This window comes from Eurytemora carolleeae, unplaced genomic scaffold (assembly GCF_000591075.1).
Source record: "Eurytemora carolleeae unplaced genomic scaffold, Eaff_2.0 scaffold353, whole genome shotgun sequence".
NCBI lineage: Eukaryota > Metazoa > Arthropoda > Copepoda > Calanoida > Temoridae > Eurytemora > Eurytemora carolleeae.
The window spans coordinates 171,523-196,643 of NW_019396252.1; the positions used below are offsets into that span (position 1 = coordinate 171,523).

At 33.8% G+C, this 25,121-nt stretch overlaps 1 protein-coding gene across 1 annotated transcript in view; it reads left to right on the plus strand.

The window, feature by feature from the left end:
- LOC111699403 (uncharacterized) overlaps positions 1-25,093 on the plus strand; it is a gene marked incomplete in the record, with an annotated part of 40,595 nt that extends 15,502 nt beyond the window's left edge. Inside the window, 18 exon segments of the mRNA XM_023470076.1 lie at positions 1,030-1,131; positions 1,500-1,657; positions 1,961-2,024; positions 3,556-3,698; positions 4,059-6,109; positions 6,203-6,335; positions 8,093-8,405; positions 8,661-8,842; positions 10,092-10,164; positions 11,336-11,384; positions 12,122-12,197; positions 14,184-14,298; positions 15,877-15,926; positions 16,703-16,876; positions 18,467-18,493; positions 20,359-20,502; positions 22,351-22,393; positions 23,247-25,093. Of these exon segments, the coding sequence (XP_023325844.1) occupies positions 1,030-1,131; positions 1,500-1,657; positions 1,961-2,024; positions 3,556-3,698; positions 4,059-6,109; positions 6,203-6,335; positions 8,093-8,405; positions 8,661-8,842; positions 10,092-10,164; positions 11,336-11,384; positions 12,122-12,197; positions 14,184-14,298; positions 15,877-15,926; positions 16,703-16,876; positions 18,467-18,493; positions 20,359-20,502; positions 22,351-22,393; positions 23,247-23,354 (4,005 nt within the window).
- Between the last annotated feature and the right edge of the window lie 28 nt (positions 25,094-25,121).

Consider the following 25,121-nt stretch of genomic DNA (forward strand, 5'->3'; position numbering starts at 1 on the left):
AAAGATTAAAGACTAATTAATTATTTAATTAATGAATTATAAATTAATATTTGTTTGCAGTAGAATAGTTGTGGCAGGGTTAAACCTGAGATATGAGGTCAAATTGCAATTGCACAAGGCGTGCCCTGTATAAAAGTTAAACTTCATGATGTTGTAAAAGTGCAAATATAATTACACTTTTGCGACGTTTTATTGCCTGCATACTGCAAAATTAAGCATTATGACTTTATTATGATGGTTTGGAGCCGTCAAAGTATGCAAACTTTAAATTTGCATTCGTCAATATTAATATTTCCATATTCATTGTCATGAATTTTAGTCTTTTACAACTTTTTGTTAGAGGTATTATTATTATTATAATTATTATTATTATTGTTATTGTTATTTCACTTTTTAAACGTCAATGTTGTGAACAAATTTTGCTATTTCGTTTGTAATGTATAGGGCAGGGTGGAGTACAGTCAAACTGTGGGTCGGTGTTTCAAAATATTTTTTTTTACTTATTAAGCTACAAGGTTAAAATTGATATATTTAAAAAATGAACATGTCACATATTAAAATTTGTCAAAAGAAGAAATACTTATTTTTGAAAAATGTTCAGCGTACTTTTTGAACTGTTTTTAAATCCTCCTTGTCACCATAATAGATAGAGATAGATAGAGATAGATAGATAGAGGTCTAATTGATGTTTTCAATGAGAAGACCTGCAAGTTTGACAAGGGACATATATATCATACTTCCCTATCTTAACTCTAAGGTCAAAATCATAGAAGGGAGGGGGTTAGAAATCCCCCCCTCTAAACTATATTGGAAAAAATAGCCCAATCGGGATAGGGTTAATTTAGTAAATAGGGTTAGGGTTATAACATAATAAGGAATACATCGTCGAATTTTGAAATACATTCTATGAATACATACAAAGGACGGAACTGAAAATTTACAACTAATTTTGGTCTTATATTTTAAAGGAATTGAGTCTTTCCCACAAAGTTGGATCTTCTTAGATATTATTAATTTATATAATTTTAGTTTCAAGATTTCCATTTCCTGTGTCCCAACGATACAGTGTTTGACCAACAGCACCTGGTTTGTACAAACTGGTTCGACGTTGACTGTCAACAATCTTTACAGGTTAGGGAAAAAATATAAAAAAAACATATTTTAAAATATGTTTTAAACATATTTTGATTTTTTTGAGAGAATTTTTAGCCAATATTAAGGATTTTAGTTTCGTTATTTCTGGGATAAAGGTCTTTTTTTCAAAGCAAATTAGTGACATTTTCTAAGGTCAAATCCAGTTTTCCCCTTGATTCTCGTGAATATAAAGCTAAAAATGAAATATAAAAAACCAAGAAAAGTAAAGATTCCGAAAAAAAAATCAATTCCATAATTTGCAGTACACTGACCGAAGATATAGTAGCGTTTAGTGGAGAGTGGATTAATATCACAAGGTGCAGTTGCATAAACGGATGATTTTGGCTATTTTTTTGATTTTTCAGTTTATCCAACATGATTTTGGATTTGAATCAGACTACCCTGACACTGTAGACTACTCTGATGAAGGGGACTATGAAGACTACGCTAACACAGACTACACAGATATTGGAATCCAGGAACACAACCGTTTTTTAGGCGTTAGCCGGCCATCTTTCTCCAGGTATAGTTGTATATATGATGTACCTGTACCTGTACCTGTACCTGTACCTGTACCTGTACCTGTACCTGTACCTGTACCTGTACCTGTACCTGTACCTGTACCTATACCTGTTAATTCTTTTAAGAATGGAAATTTTTCGTTCCTTAACAAATTCAAAATTAACGGTTTTTGCCGTTTGTCTGTCTATCTATATATCTGTCTGTCTATATATCTTTCTATCTATTTAACTATCTAAATATTTTTCGATCTATTCATATATTTATCAATATATCTATCTATCTGTCTATCTATCTATCTATGCAGTGGACTGCAGAATGATGGTAGAGGGCATGACAGCAGTCCCGACAACGAATATGATTATGAAGAGGTTGGAAAACACATTAATTATAATTTAACTTTAGTGATTACTACTCGACATAGTACGTGAACATATAGTATAGTTTCTCCGAGCCACCGTTTAAACCTTTATCTCAGCAACAAGTAAAAAAATAACAAATTTTCAGCGATAAAGCACACGGATATCTCATCCTTGATCAGACATGGGGTGTCCTGCTTCGTACAGGGTTAACAACAAAGAATGAACCTTTTTAAACGACTGTACGGAATTTATTTTCTCACATGCTTGCTCCCCCGCAAGTAGAAAATGGTTCTTTTCTTAAATGCTTTAGTCCTGGCAAAATTCTAAAATTAACCTTCGTCAAACTTTAAGAGTTTTAGTCTAACCCTTTGTTTAGTAAGAGAGGAACGTCTAGAGTTCTTTTTATTGTTTATTTTTCACTTTTTTATTTTCAGAAAATCAAATGAATTTTATAATTTCAACTAATATATTTTTCCATGATATGTTAATTTTTAACCGAACTAATGACGACCTTTCCCTGTCTGAATAACCTAGCTACGGAAAAGTAATTATTATTCTTCATGAACACCTTTATACTTTCATAAGATAAGATAAGATAAATTCTCACCCTGATCTCTAATAGTTCTCCTTAAATCTATTTAATTGAAACGTTTTGTTATCATTATTAAAATTAGGTGGAAAAAATAATCAAAACAGCCAAGAGCTATTTTCCATCTAATTGCTTTATACAGTACAGTGTTAATATAATCATCAATTTGTAATTGCAAACTCGTTCTGTACACAGATACATGTATTTTAGCAATAAACTTTATCTTATCTTATCTTATCTTATCTTCATCTGCGAGGGGGGGGGGGAAAGAAAGGGGGGGCAATGAGAAGAATAGAGGGAAAAATAAAGAATTATTTCGGGGGGACATTTTAGTTCCAAAACAGCATTTACTGAAAGGCATTTATGACCCATTTCTAACACTCAGTATTAAAAATTAGCCAAATCGCGTTTTTGAATTAAGTGATTGAGTTTTTACCACAAACTCAAGTTTTCTAATACCTATATTTTTTAACCTGATGGTGTAAACCTTAGATTTTTCAAACTTATAATATTTAATCTAACATGATTCATAGTTTAAAAATGTTTAAGGTTTATAACATTGACATTGACATTGGACTGAAAAGATATAAGGATTAGGAGTTTGTGGCAAATACTCAATCATTTTCCGTGGATTTTGACTCATGTAATATATGTTAATACAAGAATTCACTTAAATGCACATCATGTTTAATAAATAAAAAAAGTTGTAAAATCATTTGTTAAAGGGACTGTGTGCGTAATATAAAGTGAGCGTCCATGCAAATATGTCAACGCCCGGTTCACAACGGTATAACCCTTAAAGCATGTCGGAAAAAGTATAAATTTTATAATTTGGAAAACGGATTACTTTTAATTTTATTTTCTCTACACAAGTGACTTATTTGTACTGCCAACAAAACGGAGATATCAGAATCAATCACATTAATACCTAGAAAATCTTTTCTATTCTAGGATAAGGATGCAGCACCGAGACGACCTCTACCTCCTCCGGGGGATTTAAGAGAAGGGGCGGGACTAATAAATCCACCCATTACTACCACCCCTATCCCTGCAGGATTCACAACCACTAGGAGATCATTTCAAACTGGTCCTAGGTACGATATGTTTATTAAAGAATTGTATTCTTGCCTTAAACTTTTAGATCCTTATATCCTCTGCAACCTGGTGGCATGAATATTTCATGAATTATTCTAGATCCAATAGCAAAAGTTTGAAATAATAAAGGTTCATACCATCAGGTTGCAAAGATATAGGGAGCATAAAATTAGAGTTTGTAATTTGAGCATAATTTTCATGTGGCCCTCATGAAAAGATGACAATGTCCGATTTACAACGGTACCTTGAACCCTTTATCTGATCAATATTGTAGATCGACATCTTTGCGCGCATGGAGGGTCACTTGAAATCACGCTTACAGTCCCATTTAATTTTTTTTAATGATTAATTTACTCTAGGGTTAAATCTAATATCCGTCAGCAATTAAAGAACAAGGGAGGAAGGACGGAGGTTCCAGGTCCTGTTCCTAGTTCACAGTTTCAGGATAGATTCATAGGAACTCCAGGGTCTCCAGAGGTACAGGAAGCAGGGTTAAGGGGAGATGAGGAGAATGATGTAGATACTACTGAGTCTCCTGTGAATACCAATGTTGGTGTGAACCTGGAGACAAATGAGGATCTCGTGAACCCCTTTGACAGCCCGCCATTTACGAGTGCAGACGGAAAAACGCCTAGAGTTAAATCCAACATAAATAATCTGCTGGTGCAGGCTGGGAAGAGCTCCGATAAACCCAAGAAACAAGGGAGCAAGAAGGTTGAGTTGGATCGTTCCCAGCTTAATAAAATTGACTTCGTAGAACCTCAAAATGATGAAGACACAACAGAGATACCGTTCCTTGGTCCGGATGTGAAGCCGGATGGACGAGCTCCCCGTGTCAAAGCTAATATATTAGCTAAAGAGCGAGATCTGAAGAAGGAGACAGATAATGGTTCAACCATACCATTTATCCCAACCCGGAGACCGTTTTCATTCCTTCCTACAATCCAGAACAATGCTTTCATCCCAGAGGATGGATTAACTCCAGTTCCTGATACAGGGCTCAACATACTTCTAACTACACCAAACCCTGTGACCTTCCCTCCTGCAACCCAGCCTTCCAGTCCCCGCCCATCCCCTTCATTTAACCTGGGACCCCCTCCTCAACCCAAGATACCTCTCTCCATCCTTAGTCGTCTTCCTCCTCCTGCTAATAGACCTAAGCCCTTCCCACCCAGGATTGAACCTCGTCCTACTCCAAGTCCTGTCGATGTATCTCCTGTTGAGTTTACTCCAGTACCTTTCAGAGACTTGGAAGATCCTTTTCATCCTTCCTTTGATAAACCTCAAAAACCATTTAATCCTTTGCAATCCTCTTTCAATCCTGCGCAATCCTTTTTCAGTAATCCTGAACAACCAGCCTTTAGTCCTGAACAGCCCTCAATCAGTCCTGAACAGCCCTCAATCAGTCCTGAACAGCCCTCATTCAGTCCTGAACAGCCCTCATTCAGTCCTGAGCAACCTTCATTCCGTCCTGAACAGCCCTCATTCAATCCTGAACAACCTTCATTCCGTCCTGAACAACCATCATTCCGTCCTAACCAACCATCATTCCGCCCTGAGCAACCTTCATTCAGTCCTGAACTACAACCGTTCCGTTCTGAACAACCATCATTCCGTCCTAACCAACCATCATTCCGCCCTGAGCAACCTTCATTCAGTCCTAAACTACAACCATTCCGTCCTGAACAACCATCATTCAGTCCTGAACAACAACCTTTTAATGATGAACAACCATTATTACGCCCTGAACAGAGACCATTCAATGCTGAACAGCCATCTTTTAATTCTGAACAGCCATCTAAAAATGAAAAGGAAAACAACCTTGTTGGTCCCGTACTTCGTGGTAAAATATCAGGCCGGAGAAATAGATTTGGTTCCAGACCTAGAGTGAAAGCTAACGAGCTGGCTAAACATAACAACCAAAGAAACCGTTTCCGTGAATCTAGTCGGAATGAAAACCGAGGACCTCTTGTCAATGATATTCCTCAGTTTGATGATGATGATGATGAGCCTTTTACGCAGAATCCAGAAGTTTTTGAAACAACCTCAAATCCTCCGAGGTCAAACTTTAAATTTGTATCCCCAACTATAAACCCTGGTATAACCAGAAACCGAGACTGTCTCAATCCGTTTAAATGTCCACCTAAAACGTTTGCCGGTGGAAGAAAACCCCGCGTAAAGTCTAACATTAAAGCGCGAAATCTGAACTACTGGAATCCGCCAAAGTCCCGGGTGAAGAAAAGACGCAAACCGGATAGAATCAACCCAATTCTACGAGCTAATATCCTGGAACGAAGGAGAGGAAGGAAGCAACACATCAATGATAAGTTCAATGCTATAGAGAACAGGATAGAAGATGAACCCATCCCGGCTACAACAATAGATCCTTTAACTAGTCTCAAACGCTTAGGAATGCCTTTAATAATTATCAAATGTTGCAGATCCTTAGACTCATTGTTAACTTTTACATCTTTTAACTATCATCAATTTTTGGCATATTTAGTTGAAGATAAAGAGATAAAGCATCCTACGCCTGCTAAGACATTCCAGAACCAACGAATTAACTCTGACGGGAAATTGAGAAATAGGTTCAGCTCCAAGGAAAAGACAAGATTTAGAGAGAAATTTAATCTAAGGAATATTTTTGTTATACAATTATTATCCGTCATTAATTTGAAGTTCTTTGAATTTAACGAAACCATCAAGAATAGTGTATTTATTGGGTTACCAAGAGATACAAAGATACAAAGATCGGTTCATATGGTTCCTTATCCGGGTATACTATATACCACAGTACTGGCGGGGTGGGGATTAATTGTTCACAGATTCAGGATATCCTTATATATCCTTATTAAGACAGGGGGGGGGGTAAACAAATATAGTGGTGACTGAGGGGGGGAGGGATGAACAAATATAGTGGTGAGAGGGGGAGGGAAGAACAAATATAGTGGGAGTGGGGAGGATGAACAAATATAATTGTGAAGGGGGGATGGATGAGCAAATATAGTGGTGAGGGGGGAGGGATGAAAAAATATAGTGGTGGAGGGAATGAACAATGAAGGGGGGGGGTTAGAACACTTTAAGACCTAGGAAGTTATACAATCAATCTTGAAGGGTTTATAAGTGTGTAAACCTAATATTTAAGGTACCTCCCATTTATTGAGTGGCATGTCCGATTTACAACGGTAACCCTAAAAGCTTGGTCTAATTAATTACATATGAATTAGATATCCATGTTTATAATTACTAAAACTGATATTTTCGATTCTGTGTTTTTTACAAAAGTGACATGCTCATTTCTACTGAAAGAAATGGAAAACAATTGAGTAATTATCAGAATTAAACACTTTTTAAGCAAGAAAAAAACAAAGATATTTTTTTACATTATTGATCAAATAATGGTTTTAAGGGAACTTTACTTTTTATAAGAATAATCATTTAAATTACACCGACAGTTCCATTAAATTACACCGACAGTCCCTTTTGAATTTCACCGACAGTCCCTTTAAATTACACCAACATCCATTTAAATTACACAGACAGTCCCTTTAAATTACACCGACAGTCCCTTTTGAATTTCACCGACAGTCCCTTTAAATTACACCAACATCCATTTAAATTACACCGACAGTCCCTTTAAATTACACCGACAGTCCCTTTTGAATTTCACCGACAGTCCCTTTAAATTACACCAACAGTCCATTTAAATTACACCGACAGTCCATTTAAATTTCACCGACATTCCTTTTAAATAACAACGACAGTCCATTTAAATTTCACGGACAGTCCCTTTAAATTTTACCGACAGTCCCTTTAAATTACACCGACAGTCCATTCAAATTACAACGACAGTCCCTTCAAATTTCACCGACAATCCAGTCCTTTTAAATTTCACGGACAGTCCCTTGAAATTTTACCGACAGTCCATTTAAATTTCACCGACAGTCCATTTAAATTTCACCGAAAGTCACTTTAAATTACACCGACAGTCCCTTTAAATTTCACCGACGTTCCCTTTAAATAACAACGACAGTCCCTTTAAATTACACAGACAGTCCCTTTAAATTACACCGTTAGTCCCTTTAAATTTCACCGTCAGTCCCTTGAAATTACACCAAAAGTCCCTTTAAATTACACCGACCATACCTTTAAAAAACAACGACAGTCCATTTAAATTTCACGGACAGTCCATTTAAATTTCACCGACAGTCCATATAAATTACACCGACAGTCCATTTAAATTTCACCGACAGTCCCTTTCAATTACACCGGCAGTCCCTTTCAATTACACCGGCAGTCCCTTACAATTAAAGTCAATGAATGTTTAAAGAATAAAAACGAATGAAAGGAGAGCCAAAGTAAATTATGAAATTGAAATAACAAAATAATTTAGAAATCCCGATTTTGAACCCCGTTCAACTCCCTTCCCTACTCCTCCTTTTGTAGAACTAACTACTCCTACTCCTCCTATTATAAAACTTACTACTCCTAATCCTCCTATTATAGAACTAACTACTCCTAATCCTCCTATTATAGAGCTAACTACTCCTACTCCTACAACACAACCTAGCACTACTCCTAAATCAACCCAGCCACCCAAAACAACTCCATCTGATCTGACAGAGACTCCAATATCTATATTTGTAACTCCACCGACAACTCCTGTTATGAGATTAGCAGCTGATCAAACTACTTCACTTCCCCAGGCATAATATTATTTAAACTAAGCATCAAAAGAAATTATTACTTGCCTCAAACTCAATTTTGCTTTCTCCCATATCTTTACAACCTGATGGTGTGGACCTTTTATAGTCTTTTGTTTTAAAATGTCTTCAACATCAGGTTGCAAAGATATACAGATTATTTAATTATAGTTTGCAGAGAGTAATTAGTTACTTTGAAAATATTCTAACTTCTTTAAAACTTTGAAATAATTACACATCAAACTGTTTTGATTAAAGATTGCACGAGAGTTCCAGGTTCCATCTTTTCTCCCAACTAAAAGTCCTACCCAGAGCGTTGAGGACTTGTTTCTGCCGACTACAAACCCAACCCTGAGCTCACCCCAGACCCTGTTTACAATACCTGATGAAACTCATCTGTTTGTTACCAACCCTAGAGCTCTTGGAGATACTGCTTCCAGGTACTGATCTTGTGACCCTCAAATTTTACAGTGGCACGTCATATTCACGACGGGGATGAATCATTAATGATTACACGTCATTTTCACGCTTGTATATAAATATATAAAAAGTGGAAATTGAAATAGCATCTGCAACAGTTCCATTATGGAAATTAAATCACAAAAAAAAATATTAATCCTCATGTATAAAACTGACCAAATTGCGGATGTTTATTTGCATATTCCTTGCACGGAAAAAATATATTTACAGTATTATAATGGCTCTTTTGATACTCATTTATTGATACACTTTAAATTTTGGAATTTTGGATCATATAAAGTATTAAATCACCATAGATTTGGTTCACCCCTGTTATCAAGTAAAAAGTCACAACGTTATGAAATTTCTCAACGCATATCATATGTAAAGATACTGAACGTGTAATTTTAAATAACCCTTCCTGCAAAGATGGCAATGCTCGAATCACTACGGTACCCTTAAAACCATCTGATCAAAATGAGTAAGATGTCGTCGTTTTTCCAGGTTTAATAGGTTTTAAGGGAACAGTCTCTTTAATAACGCTCTCTTCCTATCTCCTATTCTGATATTATACAGGGTGTCCCACGAAACATGACAGTTGATAAATAGTTTTGAATGTCGTCTTCCATACACTGTATTAGATATTAAAGGCTGTTTGCAGTTTATTTCGTTTAAAAAATCTTTTGCTCTAGTATATTTTACTTTGAAATTAATGTTACTATAATATGACTCCTAAATAATATTTTTATTATTGTAATTTGCAATTTTTTTTGCAGATTCTAAAAGTAGAGCACAAGAGCTTTCTAATGATGTATCATTTGTCATATTTGGACATAAAACATGGGATTTAGAGGGGGGGGGCGTCAAATTGATCCCCCCCCCAGCATATCCTGGTTTTCAAGTACCCCAGCAGGGATAGGGTTAAAGGCAAGTTCTTTACAGGGTGGCCCACATAGAATTTTCATTTTGATAACACCACTATAGTTTCAGTATAAGTAAATATTTACATTTACTGATAGCGCCGATATAAGGATTTATCTCTAATTGGATAATGAGATAGATAGAAAGATAGATGTTACCACCATACTATTTTTTATTGGTTCAGAATAGACAACAAACACATCACTGAACCCTGATTGGATCAGGCGCTAATGGGCTCGGCATACAAGATTGGCGCTTTGCTTGTTAAACTTAGTTTTAGATCGCTAGGGTTAACTAATTGTGTTTCAGGTTTCCTGCCCCCCAGGGAACCGAAGGAGGAAGAACACCTAGGGTTAAAAACAACATTGCTGCTCTTCTCCAGGAAAAACACAAATGATAAAAATTCAAAAAAAAATATTGAAAAAAATGAAATCACATAAAACGTTAATGATATTTAAGCCACCAAGGACACTCAAATTTACTTAAGGTGGCCTCGTAAGAGTTTGAATATTTTTACGTCCGATGCGTGTAAAATCGTGCACTGATAAAAAATTAGGGAGTTATCCTTATATATGCCTTTATTTTTTATTCGAAAAAGGCATACAGGGGTGTCCCGCGAAACATGACAGTTTTGAATATCTTTTTCCATATACTGTATTAGATACACTAAAATATATTTTACTTTGAAATCAATTTTAAAATTTTTTAATTATGGAAGAAGACATTTTAAACTTTTCACCAACTATCATGTTTCGTGGGACACCCTGTACAATGTACATGCAGGGTAACATTGCGTTTATATGGGAGTGTTACGCTTTTAGAAATTATGTCGTGAGTCCCTTTATGTTAAAAAATTACAAGACAATTATTGTTTACAATATCATTTCTTACAGAATTCAAGGCATCCGATTTTTTTAATTGTCATTGCGTGATATTGAATTGATTTTTCTTCAAAACAACAATATTTTTGATTTTTAAATTTCTGGAAAAAAATACACCTTTCCGACTACAAGAGATGGATTTTAACATGATATTTCTCACTCAAGATCCACTCGGGGTAGAATTTAAACTGTATGGTGAAGAACCCAAGGTTAGGGTTCAGCTCCGTGGGTTGGATAATTGTTCTGGGTACATTACACTCCTTTAGTCCTGGTTCATCTTCACACGTACGCTTTTTCTCAAATAAGTTCCAAGCTTTGAAATTATTTTACTTTCAGAATCATTTTTAAAGAAGGTTTATCTGATTCACAATGGTATTATTATACCTTTATCCGATAAATAATGTGGAAAATATCTTTTTTTTTCATCTTGAAAAGTCGTTTAATTCTGACAATTTTCTCCCTTGTTTCCAAAGCAGAAATGGGCGAGGGGATATGTACAGAGTAACTAAAAAAATAATTGTTAAGAGAAAATCACGCATTCTTGACGAGAAAAATCTGTTGATCGTATTATTGTAAACTGGATATGCCACTCCAAACTTCTCTTAATTCCTGTTATATTTATTTTTATTCTTATTTTAAATGAATAAGTTTTTATCATTATGTTGTTTACAGAATAAACCTCATGTAAGCCAAGACAGCTTTTCTGAGCTAAACATGATAGGTAAACATTTTAATTTTAATAATTTAATTTTTACCTTCTTGATAACCCCACCCCTATCATCACCCACTCCCTCCCAATTCTGCCCCCTTTTTTACCACTTTTTATTTTCTAACGTTTTCTTCTTTTGAAATGGTATCAACAAAAGTAGAAAAAACTATCATATTAAATTGAGGAAAAGACGTAAATAATAAAAAATTTTATTTTACTTTGATTAAGGAATAAACAAAAGATCGTATAGAGTAAGAACAGTAAGAAACTATATAAAAGTAGAACAAATTTAGAGCAAAGTATAATAAAAGAATAAATTAAATCTGATAAAAATTATGAAATAAGTTAAGAAACAAAGAAAAGAAAAATGAAAGAGGAGTTTAAAATCACGTAGAAGAGATAATCCTTTACAAATATTTTGATACCAAATTGTGAAGTCATGCTTATACAATTTACATCGTGGTGTACAATATATCATAGGAGCCTTCCTTTTGGAGTGGAGTAAGGTTGTACCAGAGTAATATTAAATGCTCTGTACTGTAATTAGTGGACCCCGAGAAACCTAGAGCAGTAAGGTTGTACCAAGAGTAATGTTAAATGCTCTGTACTGTTTAATGGATCTTGAAAAACCTAGAGCAGCAAGATTGTACCAAGAGTAGTTAAATGATCTGTACTCTTTAATGGACCTAGAGAAACCTAGAGAAGTATGGTTGTACCTAGAGTAATATTAAATGATTACTACTGTTTAGTGGACCCGGAGAAACCTAGATCAGTTCTCAAGATTAAACCAGACGGAAGGAGTCCCAGAGTCAAATCTAATATTAGGTAGGAAATGATAAAAAATTTAAATCAGCTTAACCCCCCCCCCCCCCATTGCATATTGTATTAATAATGAAAATAATCAAACAAAGTATTTCCGAACCCCTTTTTTGTTAAAATATGCAAAAATAAACATTAAACAGAATACGTTTTTATTAGAATTTCCTGTTCACAAAAAATAGACAATATCCAACTAAATATAAAAAATCCATCATTTCAAAAAATATAGTAACATCATCTAAATTTTCATATCTTTGAAAACCGATGCCGTGGACAGTTGATAGCTCAAACTATAAATTTAGTTATATTTAGAAACAAAATTTGAAATATTAAACGTTTAAATCCAGGTTTAAAATATGTAATAATTAGAAAATCAAGGTCAATGCAAGTACAAACAAAAACCAAAGATTATTGGTTTTGGTACAAATGTTTGCATTTAGCCTAGGTTGGTTGCTATTGCCGTAGATTAAGTAGAAAAGGTTGATATATCATAGATTTGAAAAGATATCGGAATTCTAGAGGTTCAGACACATATTCAGTTTTTTTAAAAATAAAGCATCTACTAGGAAGTAATGGTTAAATTTAAAGATTAGCATTTTGAGTAGGTTGCTATTGCCGTAGATTAATTAGCAAAAGCTTGATATTTCATAGATCTGAAAAAAGGAATTTTGGAGGTTTAGGCAAGTATTTTTTAACAACAATTCTATAAAGTAATAGTTTAATATGCAATGATTTGCATTTAGCCTAAGTTGGTTTCCATCGCCATAGATTAAGTAGGCATTGAGACTAAGGCCATATAAAGTCATTTAAACTAAAAATCTAAAATGTAACGGTTTGATGTAAAGATTAGTATTTAGCTTAGGTTGGTTGTCATTGCCATATAGATTAAGTAGCAATAGCTTGAAATATCATAGATTTGGAATGATATCGGAACTTTAGAGGTTTAGGCAAATATTCAGATTTTAAAAAATAGTAATGGGTTATTGCAAAGATTTGCATAAACCCCATGGGCTTGTTGCCAAAATTGTTTAGAGCTAATGAAAAAACATGATCAATGTGCAGGACGTGACGAATTTTTGAAAGCTCATGAATAAACATGATGAATGTGCAGGACGGGACGAATTTTTTAAAGCTCATGAATAAACATGATCAATGTACAGGACGGGACGAATTGTTTAGAGCTCATGAATAAACATGATCAATGTGCAGGACGGGACGAATTGTTTAAAGCTCATGAATAAACATGATGAATGTACAGGACGGGACGAATTTTTTAAAGCTCATGCATTAACATGATCAATGTGCAGGACGGGACGAATTGTTTAGAGCTCATGAATAAACATGATCAATGTGCAGGACGGGACGAATTGTTTATATCTCATGAATAAACATGATCAATATGCAGGACGGGACGACTTGTTTAGATCTCATGAATAAACATGATCAATGTGCAGGACAGGACGAATTGTTTAGAGCTAATGAAAAAACATGATCAATGTGCAGGACGGGACGAATTGTTTAAAGCTCATGAATAAACATGATCAATGTGCAGGACAGGACGAATTGTTTAAAGCTCATGAATAAACATGATCAATGTGCAGGACTGGACAAATTGTTTAAAGCTCATTAATAAACATGATCAATGTGCAGGACGGGACGAATTATTTAAAGCTCATGAATAAACATGATCAATAAGCAGGACGGGACGAATTGTTTAAAGCTCATGAATAAACATGATGAATGTGCAGGACGGGACGAATTTTTTAAAGCTCATGAATAAACATGATCAATGTACAGGACGGGAAGAATTGTTTAGAGCTCATGAATAAGCATGATCAATGTACAGGACGGGAAGAATTGTCAAAGCTCATGAATAAACATGAACAATGTACAGGACGGGACGAATTTTTTAGAGCTCATGAATAAACATGATTAATGTACAGGACGGGACGAATTGTTTAAAGCTCATGCATTAACATGATCAATGTGCAGGACGGGACGAAAGTTTGACGGGACGGAGAAAGTAAATGGGACGGAAGAGACGGGACGAGAGGTTCACGGTAGATCTTTAGACCTGGAGGACTCATTCTCAGAAAATTTGATCAAGGTAAATAACTACATTGAGAAACATAAATCTGTAGAATAGGAACACGACATTAAACCAATAGTTAAATTAGTTTTACATGGTAAATTATTAATTCACTTATTAAGTTAAATGAGTTGCATAATGTATGTATCACATGTTTATTCGATTATTTAAAGTCATAACTTTAGAATATTAGTCTTCCATTCATACCAGAGTTTTATGGTTTTCATGTTATGTTGCGGAGTATTATCCTTTCTGGGATACTTTTCAAACCAATTTAATTAAAACGGTCTGTAAACATACTTTCACATGACCTTCCATAAAGGGGCATTTCCGTGTCAAATTCACAACAGTACCCTTTATCTAAGAGTCAATAAGGATCGAAGGTTTCATCGTTTATCTTTTGAAAAGTGTTGAATTCTGACAATTTCCATTTTGAAATTCTTAATGTAGAAACCACATCATCATTTTTGATTAGACCAAGGTTTAAAGGGAATGATTGTAAATCGGGCATGCCACCCTATAAATTCATTTTAAAGTATGCTTACACACGCACATCTGCCCCTTTGGTAAAAGTAAATTGAACCTATATGAAGCATAAAGTCTAACCGCGTCAACCTTGTTGCACCTGCAGCTAGTCCTGTCCATAGAGCTATGTACAGTACAAACTGGGACCGGAAAGGTGACCCGGCTCGGAAATTCAAATGTACTCCGGCTGCCCGTGTACAGTTCATTTAAATAAAAGTTTAATGTCATAAAAATCTCATTGTTTGATTTATTGCTGCATGAATACCTTTTTTTTATATATATATTAAGAGATTTAAAGTTAGAAAAAAAGAATAACTCTATCATTTTTTCTCAGACACAAAATTGAAGGGATGTAAATCAGTAAATGGTGGGTCACTTAAAATCACGCTAACTGTCCCTTTCAGGATGGATGAGGAGAATGATCAGTTAAAAACTTTGATTCTGATCTTACCCAACCTTCGTCTTATCTTGTATTTAGAGACTAATATCGTCGGTACAGATCGTAGAGAATCTATTTCCGTGTTTGGAACAGTGTACCTACGTGACCATGTTAACATTAACCTATGAGCCCGTTCTTTCCCTAATAACGCATGAACAGAGCCCGTCCTGAAAACGTACTTTAAAGGACGATAGTTTGACCGCTAGATGTCTCACGCTAAATTTCTATATGATATATAGATCTTTCTTATGAACACAATCGGAAACGTCACTGATCGACCATTGTAATTGTTAGAGAAATAACGGGCTTTTTGGCGAAAACTCTACAGTCATGGATAAACAGGGTTACCAACAAGGGATAGAACTGGTAAAGACCATCTAATACTCGATCTTTTATGACGATCTTAAGGTTAAATTAAGTCTTCTGCCTTTCATATAGTATAAATTGATAGCTTTTTAAAAGATTTAAAAAAGAAAGAAACAAGTTTACAGTTGCAGGGAATCATGAATATAAGGAGACAGTCAGAATAAATTAAATTATATCTAGTGTACAGACTACAGACATATGTTTTTGCGCATTTTTGTGCATATTGTTGCGACTTTTTAAATTCAACTAATTTGTATTTGTTTGAGGACTATGACTACATGGAGCCGGATGTAAAGCCTGATGGTCGTGTGCCAAGGAACATAATGAAGTTTTTATTCAAAATTTTCATTCTTCCATACTTGTATACTTTCAACCTATATCCATATTCACAATTTATATATCATGAAGGCATGATCGTTGTCCAAACTTTAAAACCTAGTCGTCTTCGCATTTATCAATACAATGAAGACGACTTTTGATTTCAATTAGGTTTATATCAAGCTTTTAAACAGCATTGATACACATAAACAAGAGAAGCTGACAATTAAAATAGCTTATCTTTAACTACGTGTCAAATTTCAATTAAAGAAAAAACCTGCTAATAATTGAATTTAAATTTAAAACTCGTCTTCATTGTATTGATATAATAGCAGACCATGCCGTTTTGAAATCTTTTTATCTCTTAAACACTTTAATACATTTAAACAAAAAATAAAAACACATTATTTTTAAAACTTTTTTATTTGTTCCGTTTTCTGTTTAAAAAAGCTATCTGAGATCGAATTTAATGTTTTTGCGGGGTCGTTGAACTACCTACAACAGCCGCGCGGTTCAAATCCTTCTAGAAACTTAACCTTTCAATTTGTGGTTCAAATTTGAACCGGCAGTAGGTAGTTGATTAATTCAGTTCCTTCTTTTTTTAAATATTGAACATTTTTGGATTATATTAGAACATATGTTTAAAGAATGTTTTAACATTCAATTTATAGATCATCGTTATCTAAAATATCCTACATCTTGAACTAACGTAACATTTTTAAATGTTTTTTTTTTGTCAAACTTGTTAAACGTGTTTTAAAACTTCAATTGTAGAGTAAAATCCAACATCAAAGCAAAAGTTTCAATGATCGGAAGTTCTGGTTTACCCAATCTACAGCAAAAACTACCCAAACACGAACCAACTGGAAACAATCTGAGGACGGAGGAACAATCTTTGCAAAATACTTCCGCATCGGACTCCTCAAGTTCTAACAACGACAAATTTAGGAATATATTGACATAAATCATTTTATTAGTGTCTCTTGTCATCTTTAAAGAGTGCACGTTGTAAACACCTTTATTTATGTTTACGATAACTTTTTATGTTCCGTTGGGGTTTCTGGGAATTCTGCCTAACATGCAAAATGTATTTTGTTTTATTATCATACATTGGGGATATTTAGAGGATAAGCTTTTACTATTAACCTTAGACCTTTCGTTATGAAGCTCATCCACACCTCTTAGCTCACACCTACATATAACACTCCCATTAATAATACTCCTACACTTCTATTATAAGTACTCCTACACTCCTACATATAGTACTCCTACACTCCTGATAATAGTAATCCTACACTTCTATTAATAGTTCTCCTACACTCCTATTAATAGTACTCCTACACTCATATTAATAGTACTCCTACACTCCTATTAATAGTACTACTACACTCCTATTAATAGCACTCCTACACTCCTATTAATAGTACTCCTACACTCCTATTAATAGTACTCCTACACTCATATTAATAGTACTCCTACACTCCTATTAATAGTACCACTCCTATTAAAAGTACTCCTACACTTCTATTAATAGTACTCCTACACTCCTATAAACAGTAGTCCTACACTCCTGCATATAGTACTTCTACACTCCTAACTCATATAAATAGTACTCCTACACTTCTATTAATATATATACTCTTACACTCCTATTAATTGCACTCCTACACTCCTATTAATAGCACTCCTACACTCCTATTAATAGCACTCCTACACTCCTATTAAAAGTACTTCTACACTCCTATTAATAGTACTCATACACTCCTATTAGTAGCACTCATAAAGACCTATAAATAGTACTCCTACACTCATATGAATAGTACTCCTACACTTCTATTAATATTTATACTCTTACACTCCTATTAATAGCACTCCTACACTCCTATTAATAGCACTCCTACACTCCTATTAATAGTACTCATACACTCCTATTAATAGCACTCATACACTCCTTTTAATAGCACTCCTACGCTCCTATAAAAAGTACTCCTAGTTATCTAAATAAAGCACTTTTAGACTCCTATATTTTAACACTCTTTCACTTCAACAGTTAGTTACACATGTTTTATATTACTAGGGTGTCCCCCCCTTTACAATTTTCAACCCCGTTAGGCGTTTTCAAGGCATTTTTGGGTTTTGCGGGTTTAAACTATAACTCCTCTGCGAATCGTTTGCTTGGTTATAATCACTGAAACATTCGACAGCGTTATTCAGAAAACTCTGGAGCGTAAAGTCGACTCTTAGACTCAAATTATGACATTAAATAGCCCACTGCACATGAGGCATTGAAGTTGCGCAGTGTAAACAAACCCATTTTGCACTTAATAAGTGATTTAATATCTAACTAAAGAAAAACGTTTTGCTTCGGAACAACATTAAATGACTTCAGTATTGCTTTAATGTCGTCTTTTTTACTTCAGTTTTCTGGTTATCACCGTATATTCTTGTTATCATCCTCCTTACACCAGTTTATATAGACTCATAGTAATTTGTCAATTTGTCAATTTGTCAATTTGTCAATATAAGCATGTTGAACAGGAACCAAAACACCATCACTACGTTTAGGTAAGATTTATCATCGTTCATGCAAGGGATATATATATATATAACAAGAGGTGAAGCAAGGGGGGCCGGGGATTATGACTTTTAAAAATGGCGTTGATATTATTGGAAGGGTGACATAGAATTAGCGGGAGTGGGGAAGGGGGTGGGATACACCAAGGAAGGGGTTGCGGACTGAAAGCTGATATATAATACCTAACAAAAGAGTCAAAGGGGAGGAGGGATAAACAAATAGGGAAAATATATATACATAGCACCCTAGTATGATTAGTAGTAATACTGTCCATTTGATATCGCCGCTAAATTTCTTTATTTTTCTCCTATTGGTGGATTTTTTTAAAGATAGATAGATAGAATGATGATCGATAGATAGCACTGAAGACACATTGAAACCTAATTAGATAATCATTTTTAAAAAAATTAGTATGTTCCTCTATTATCATCGTTGTTTTATAATTTAATGTTAATTATTTTTTTATTTATAAAAATGGGGGATTTAGTAGGATAAACTATAAAGTCATTAATCTCGACAAAAATCTGTATTTTTATATTTTACTGAATCTTGTTCAAAGCTATTTATTCTTTACTTTATATGACAACAAACCAGTTACAGCGTTACCCGTAAAAGATGAGACTATGATGATGAACTAAAACTCGTTTAAAAAAGCAATCTATTGTGCTTGAATTCCTGCTGCACAGTTTTATGGTACTAGGTGTATGTATGTATAGGTGTATGTATGTATGTATGTATGTATGGGTGTAAGGATGTATGTATGTATGTATGGCATTTTTTATCGAGCTTAAACATGGCATTTTGATGATGTACATTACAATGGAGATTTTTCTCTCAATTAGATTTTTGATTTAGAGAAAATTATTTTTGACCCCAGAAAAATAATATTATATTTTATCAAAATTATATTAATGAGATTGTGGCTTAAACTAGTATCAAATTTGTTATACTTGCCATTTCTTTATTAGATTTGATTGATTGGGCTGAGTACACAATATAATGATGGAATCGGGGGGGAAGGGAGGAAGGGGAGGGAAAGGGGGACGTTAACTTCAAAAATATTCCTGTGACTTTTTCAGCTTCTTCCTAAAAAATACTCCCCAGTTCCAGAACCTAATCATCCCCCTTTCACCCCCCCCCCCCCTTCAATGGTTCCCATGCATTCTTTGTATAGCTTCCTCTAGTGTAGAATTAGGTGGATAAGAAGTATTGGGTTGCTTCCTATATATGGTCGGATTAAATTCATCATTCATCCATTCATCCTTTTAGCTCTACAGTCATCGGTCTTTCATCTATTCATCCTTATCTAATTCATCCATTACTTATTTTTTTTATTTTTATGAAATTCTTTTGGTTATTCAATTTTCATTCATTTTCATTCATCTGTTTTTATTCATGTATCTTTTACATTTATATTTATTTATTACATATACATCATTTATCCAATTTATAATTATCATTTATTCTTTAATAAGGTATTGAATATGTATTTATCATTATATGTACTTTATTTATTTTTCATTTATCATGTATTCATAACGTATTTATTATAAAACTATATTCATTTTTTCATGTTATCAACTATTCATCATATTCATCAATTTATCATTATCTTTTCAATAATCTATCTTCTTAACCCCATAATTTATTATGTATTAGCCATAAGTGTTCGTTTCTCATTATCAGAATAGGATACATTAATTCATAACGTATTACTCTTAATTTTCTTATTCTCCATTGATTAAAAAATTGAACAATTTATTTTACATTGAAATAATTTATCAAACCATCCTTTCAACCCATTTTTTTCAATTACTTCAAGGCCATCTTCTGAATCCAATACTTTGTGTTTCAGACCGGAGGTAGATATTGAGAACCTGCCGGAGCCAACACCCTCCGTTCTATCCGTCCCTCTTCCCAACCTACAGCAAGACCCGGGGGAGGACGGAGAACAGAGGTTTCCAATCCGTCCTACTCCCAGAACTTTTCAGGATATCAGGTTTGTGGTAATTTAAGATCAATGTTTTTTTTAAGAGTATTTCAACCCTCTATGCAAAGAAGGCACCTTTAAACAAATTTGTCTAATCAAGTATGAATAAGATATTCATGTTTTTTAACTGATTATTTTCAATTTCGGTTTTCTCTGCAAAAGTGAATTTCGTATTTCTTACATATAAACAATGGAGGAATGTACAGAAATAAATACGTTCAGGCATTTTTATTCAGATTAAGGTTTCAAGGGTACCGATGTAAAAATGGCAGTGCTATCTTTGCAATTACGCTTTAAACACTTTGAAAAGTGATGATTTGGTCGTGGTCATATCAAAGGTAGATATTCGATTTGGCTAAATATATTACAAGTTCATAAAGTATATGTTTAACATATAATCCACATATTTCTCATCCGACATCTATCATTCCTAAGATCATTTCTCAGAATTATTTCACGGATTTCATGACTGGAAACATGTGAAGTGTGTGTCATCGCAAAAATGTATCCAATTTTTAGAGGATTCGCATGAACAGATTTCAACCATTTAGCAAATATTTGACATTGTCATCCTTGCAACTTATGCAAAGGGGGATACAACACAAAACATGATGTTTTAGAACATTTTTAATTTTTGATTTCACGTTTAGATATTAGAAAATATTATTGTCATTAATTTTGTAAAGAATAGATTTATGAGATTTCTCTGACAGTGAATGATATTGCGTGACAGGGTTGGTTGTCAAATCTCTATTGTGTTTCTCAGGGTATAGTTTAGAATAGGAATATATGGTTTGATGATAGGGTCGGGGAGAACACCTTGAGAAATTTATAGAATCATCCCTGAATATTCATTTAATCTTCAAGGATTTTTAAAAAAGGATGATTTTTGAATATAATAAGCCGGGCCCCGGGGATAAACTCTAAATATCTATATTAGCATAGTATTTTTATTCATAGAATACAAAATATTAGAGTTATGAACTTAATTACTTAACAATCAAAACCAATACACAATACATGACTGGTAGGTTGCTTGCGTGCTTTTTTTGAAGAAAACCAAACAATTGTTGACAGTTCAAGAAACTTATATTTTCATTTCTAGATTTCCTGAAAGGTTCCACCAAAAAAATCCAGGACCCGGTCGTTTTGGCGTTTTTTCGATTATTAAACATAAATTATTATACTTATACAAAGGTTCCATTGTTTAACCCCTGAGCTCCCCCTACTGTGAAGAATCTAATTATATTGTTCTATTCTGCGGACAAGATAATAAGGGTTTAAAATCTGCTCATCATCTAATCATCTAATTAGTAGATCTGACCCAACCCGAGAGCATGGTTTAGGTTCACCTCTCTCTATGCTCCGGGGTTGGAAAATGAACGATGACAGAAACGTTTGTATAATATTTCATTCTTGTTCCTCTCTTCCTTGCCAAAACCTGATGGTGTGTATATTTTAGTAAACAGACTTGATGTATCACCAGGAATATATTGATTTTTAGTCGTTCCTTGACTCTCTTTCTTGTATATTTAAACAACACATGTTTTTTTGATTGGTAAAAACAAACTAAGAGACATACATTATGTTTGTGTTTGTGTTTAAAAACTTTAAAAGGAATTAAAAACTTTAGACACAAACTATAATTTTATAATCCCTATATCTGTGCAACCTGATGGTGTTAACCTTGAATATTTTATTGTATGCATACGGTGAAACGGAACAGTACACCAAATAAATCAATTCCTTTTTGCGAATACATTGATATAGATCTATACCATTAGTTTGGAAAGATAAAAGTGTTAGACAAATATTTCAAAATATTTCCGAGGATTTTAACAATACATTTTTGCCTAGGTCGTCTGTTGAAAGTGTAACTGAAGCGTCCAGTTCATTCCAGGCAACTTTATAGACTTTTACATATTCTAGGGTTAAATTTTTACATGCTACCAAATAGATTCTAGTACAATAGATGGCAACGTAGAATTTTTACACTCTTAGTACAGCTGTCTTCTGACGTCACAAGTGTCAACTCAGTTTTTGTGTCCGACAAAATTATTAATAATAATGACAATTTTAGATTTTAGTGCTTCTCTTATAAAATTTTATGTCATCTTTGTTTTCTTTCCACTTTTTTATTTAATCTTGAAAAATTTGAGAAAATTTCCTTTTCCTTGTTATCTTTGACACTTGTGACGTCGTGTACAATTGGTCCCTTTCTCTGTTGCCACCTATTGTATACCTAATAATCTATTTGCATGGTACAGTCGATGGGGAATGATGTCAAAGGAGGATGTAAGCAAAAAAAGGGAGGGGAGGGGGGAGCTGTATATTTTTTTTAAGAGTTCCAACGACAATTATAATGTTTAGACAGGTTTTTCTATATTCTTTTATTTTAAATTTAACTTTCTTAATTCCGAACAAAGCAAGGGTTTAAATTAATTAAAATCTCATGGAAATTTAAATATACTTAACCCATTTTTACTTTTACTTTTCTCGAAAAATTAAAAGGGGTTTATTTGTAAAATTAAGTTGAATTCGAAATCGTTAATACAAGTCAATTCCAAATCTTTAAAAAAATAAATATTTCTTTTGTCCCATCCAAAAAAAAAGAATAGAATTTTAATTAGAATGTATGAATTAAAGTATTTGTATTCCAAAGCAAAACTTTGAAAATTAAGATTAAATCCTGATTAAGCTACATCTCCTTTCTTTGTGAAACCTCCCTTTAATCTCCTAATTATCTTGAATAGGATTTGAGACGAATGCTGGAATCCGTCACTGAGATTCTTCTCCTCGACCGTGGTGGAGAGGACGAGCTGGACTATTACGATTACTACGAGGACCGAAGACGAGTTTAAAACTCGGACGATTTCAGTGAGAATCAAGCAAAATCGTCCGTGAGGAACGATCAGTGTGAATTCGAGAGAGACGGTGATCCTATTAAGTTGATCTAGTCAAAAGTGAAGGATTTTGCAGATTTAGTTCCTTTTAGAGAATATTTTAGTCCAATGCCTCCTTTCAAATTCGACCAAAATCCGCCCTCCCCCTGATATCTTTAAAAATATCCCTAAATTCCCCCCCCCCCCTGCCTTATCCGTCCATATCTAAGGTTTGCGCCTGCTTAGGTTTCTTCAAAATACAACTGAATACATATATATCATGTATCAAGGTTTGGGATATTCAAATATTCAAAGATTTGGTCATAAGATTTGGTCATATGTCCTATGGAAGACCCATATCACGGGGTGGGGGGGGGGGGATTGGGGGATTTGAAGAAATGTCTGAGGTCGAATAAAGATTTTAAAGTTTATAAATCTGAATAAAAACTCTCAATAAAACCCTCTATTGTAAATAAATCTCAAAAACTGCAAGCCTACCCTCGTAAGAGGTATTTGTAACATATATTTATCATTCATGCATTTTTTAATATCACTCTTTGATACTTTGGTAAGCAAAGCTTTAATATATTTGTGAGTTATATTTGTGAGTTTAGCTTTATGTTTGCTGGCAAGATTGGATGGGAAATGTTTTTAAAGGGACCGTATGGTTAATTGAAAGTAACGTATCAGATTCACAATAGTACCCTTACTTAGTACTTATCCTTGTTAATCTACAAGAACGCTAGTAATTGCTTGGAGGGTCACTTGAAATTACGCTTACAGTCCCTTTAAACATTCAAGGTATTTTTTCTATAAAGAGGCAGTACACAAATCTGAGATGCTTATGTTACATTTCGTGACTGTCTGACTAAAGAAATAAACGATTGGTAAAATCGTTATGATAATTGACTTTTTTAATATCCCTGATCAGACAAAAAATATAAAATAATAGTAAAAGCAAACGAATATAAAATACATTTAACATCTAAGATTGTTGGGGACCTTTTTAAAGTATAAAAATCTTGAATATTTGAAACAAGCCAAAAAACATATCCCATCTCTACTAATAAATCAGTTTAACTATAATAGTGCCATAAACTTAGAAGTTATGGAAACCTAAATCATATAATTCGAGGCATTAAATATTTTTACAAAACAACCTTAAAAAAATGGCTTTTTTAAAAACCATTTTTAGATTTTGATGTTGTTATGCTAAATTGGTCTATTATTGCAAAAAGTTCTTCTTTTGTCTAACGTTTTTTATGTGCAAAAATAATGAGTTTACTGGATTATTTGCACGTGCAAAACACTTCATATCTAAATCTTTTCAATTTAGAATATTGCAAGGTGACGAAATTAAGATTGTTTTAACATTTAGTATTTAAAGATTTTGTTATGGCTCTAGTTTAAATAGCTTGTGTACAAATGTAAACAGCTTTTTTCTTGCTTCATCAGAAACATCTGTACTGGACATTCACCGTTAATTGGCACATTTTATGTAAACTAGACAGCTATGTAAATTAGGCCATCCTTTATATATTTTAACCCCCATTTATTTGGGACACCCTTAAAGAAAACATATTTTGAAATAATTTGTTCTTTTTTACATTGGTACATATTGTAGATTGAAAATATTGATAAGATGTTGACAACTTAAATCTTGTATATGCAAATGTGGTTAATTGTTCTTTCTGTTTGTTGACAATAAACTTTTTTTAATCAAAGATATAATTTTTTTTATTGGTG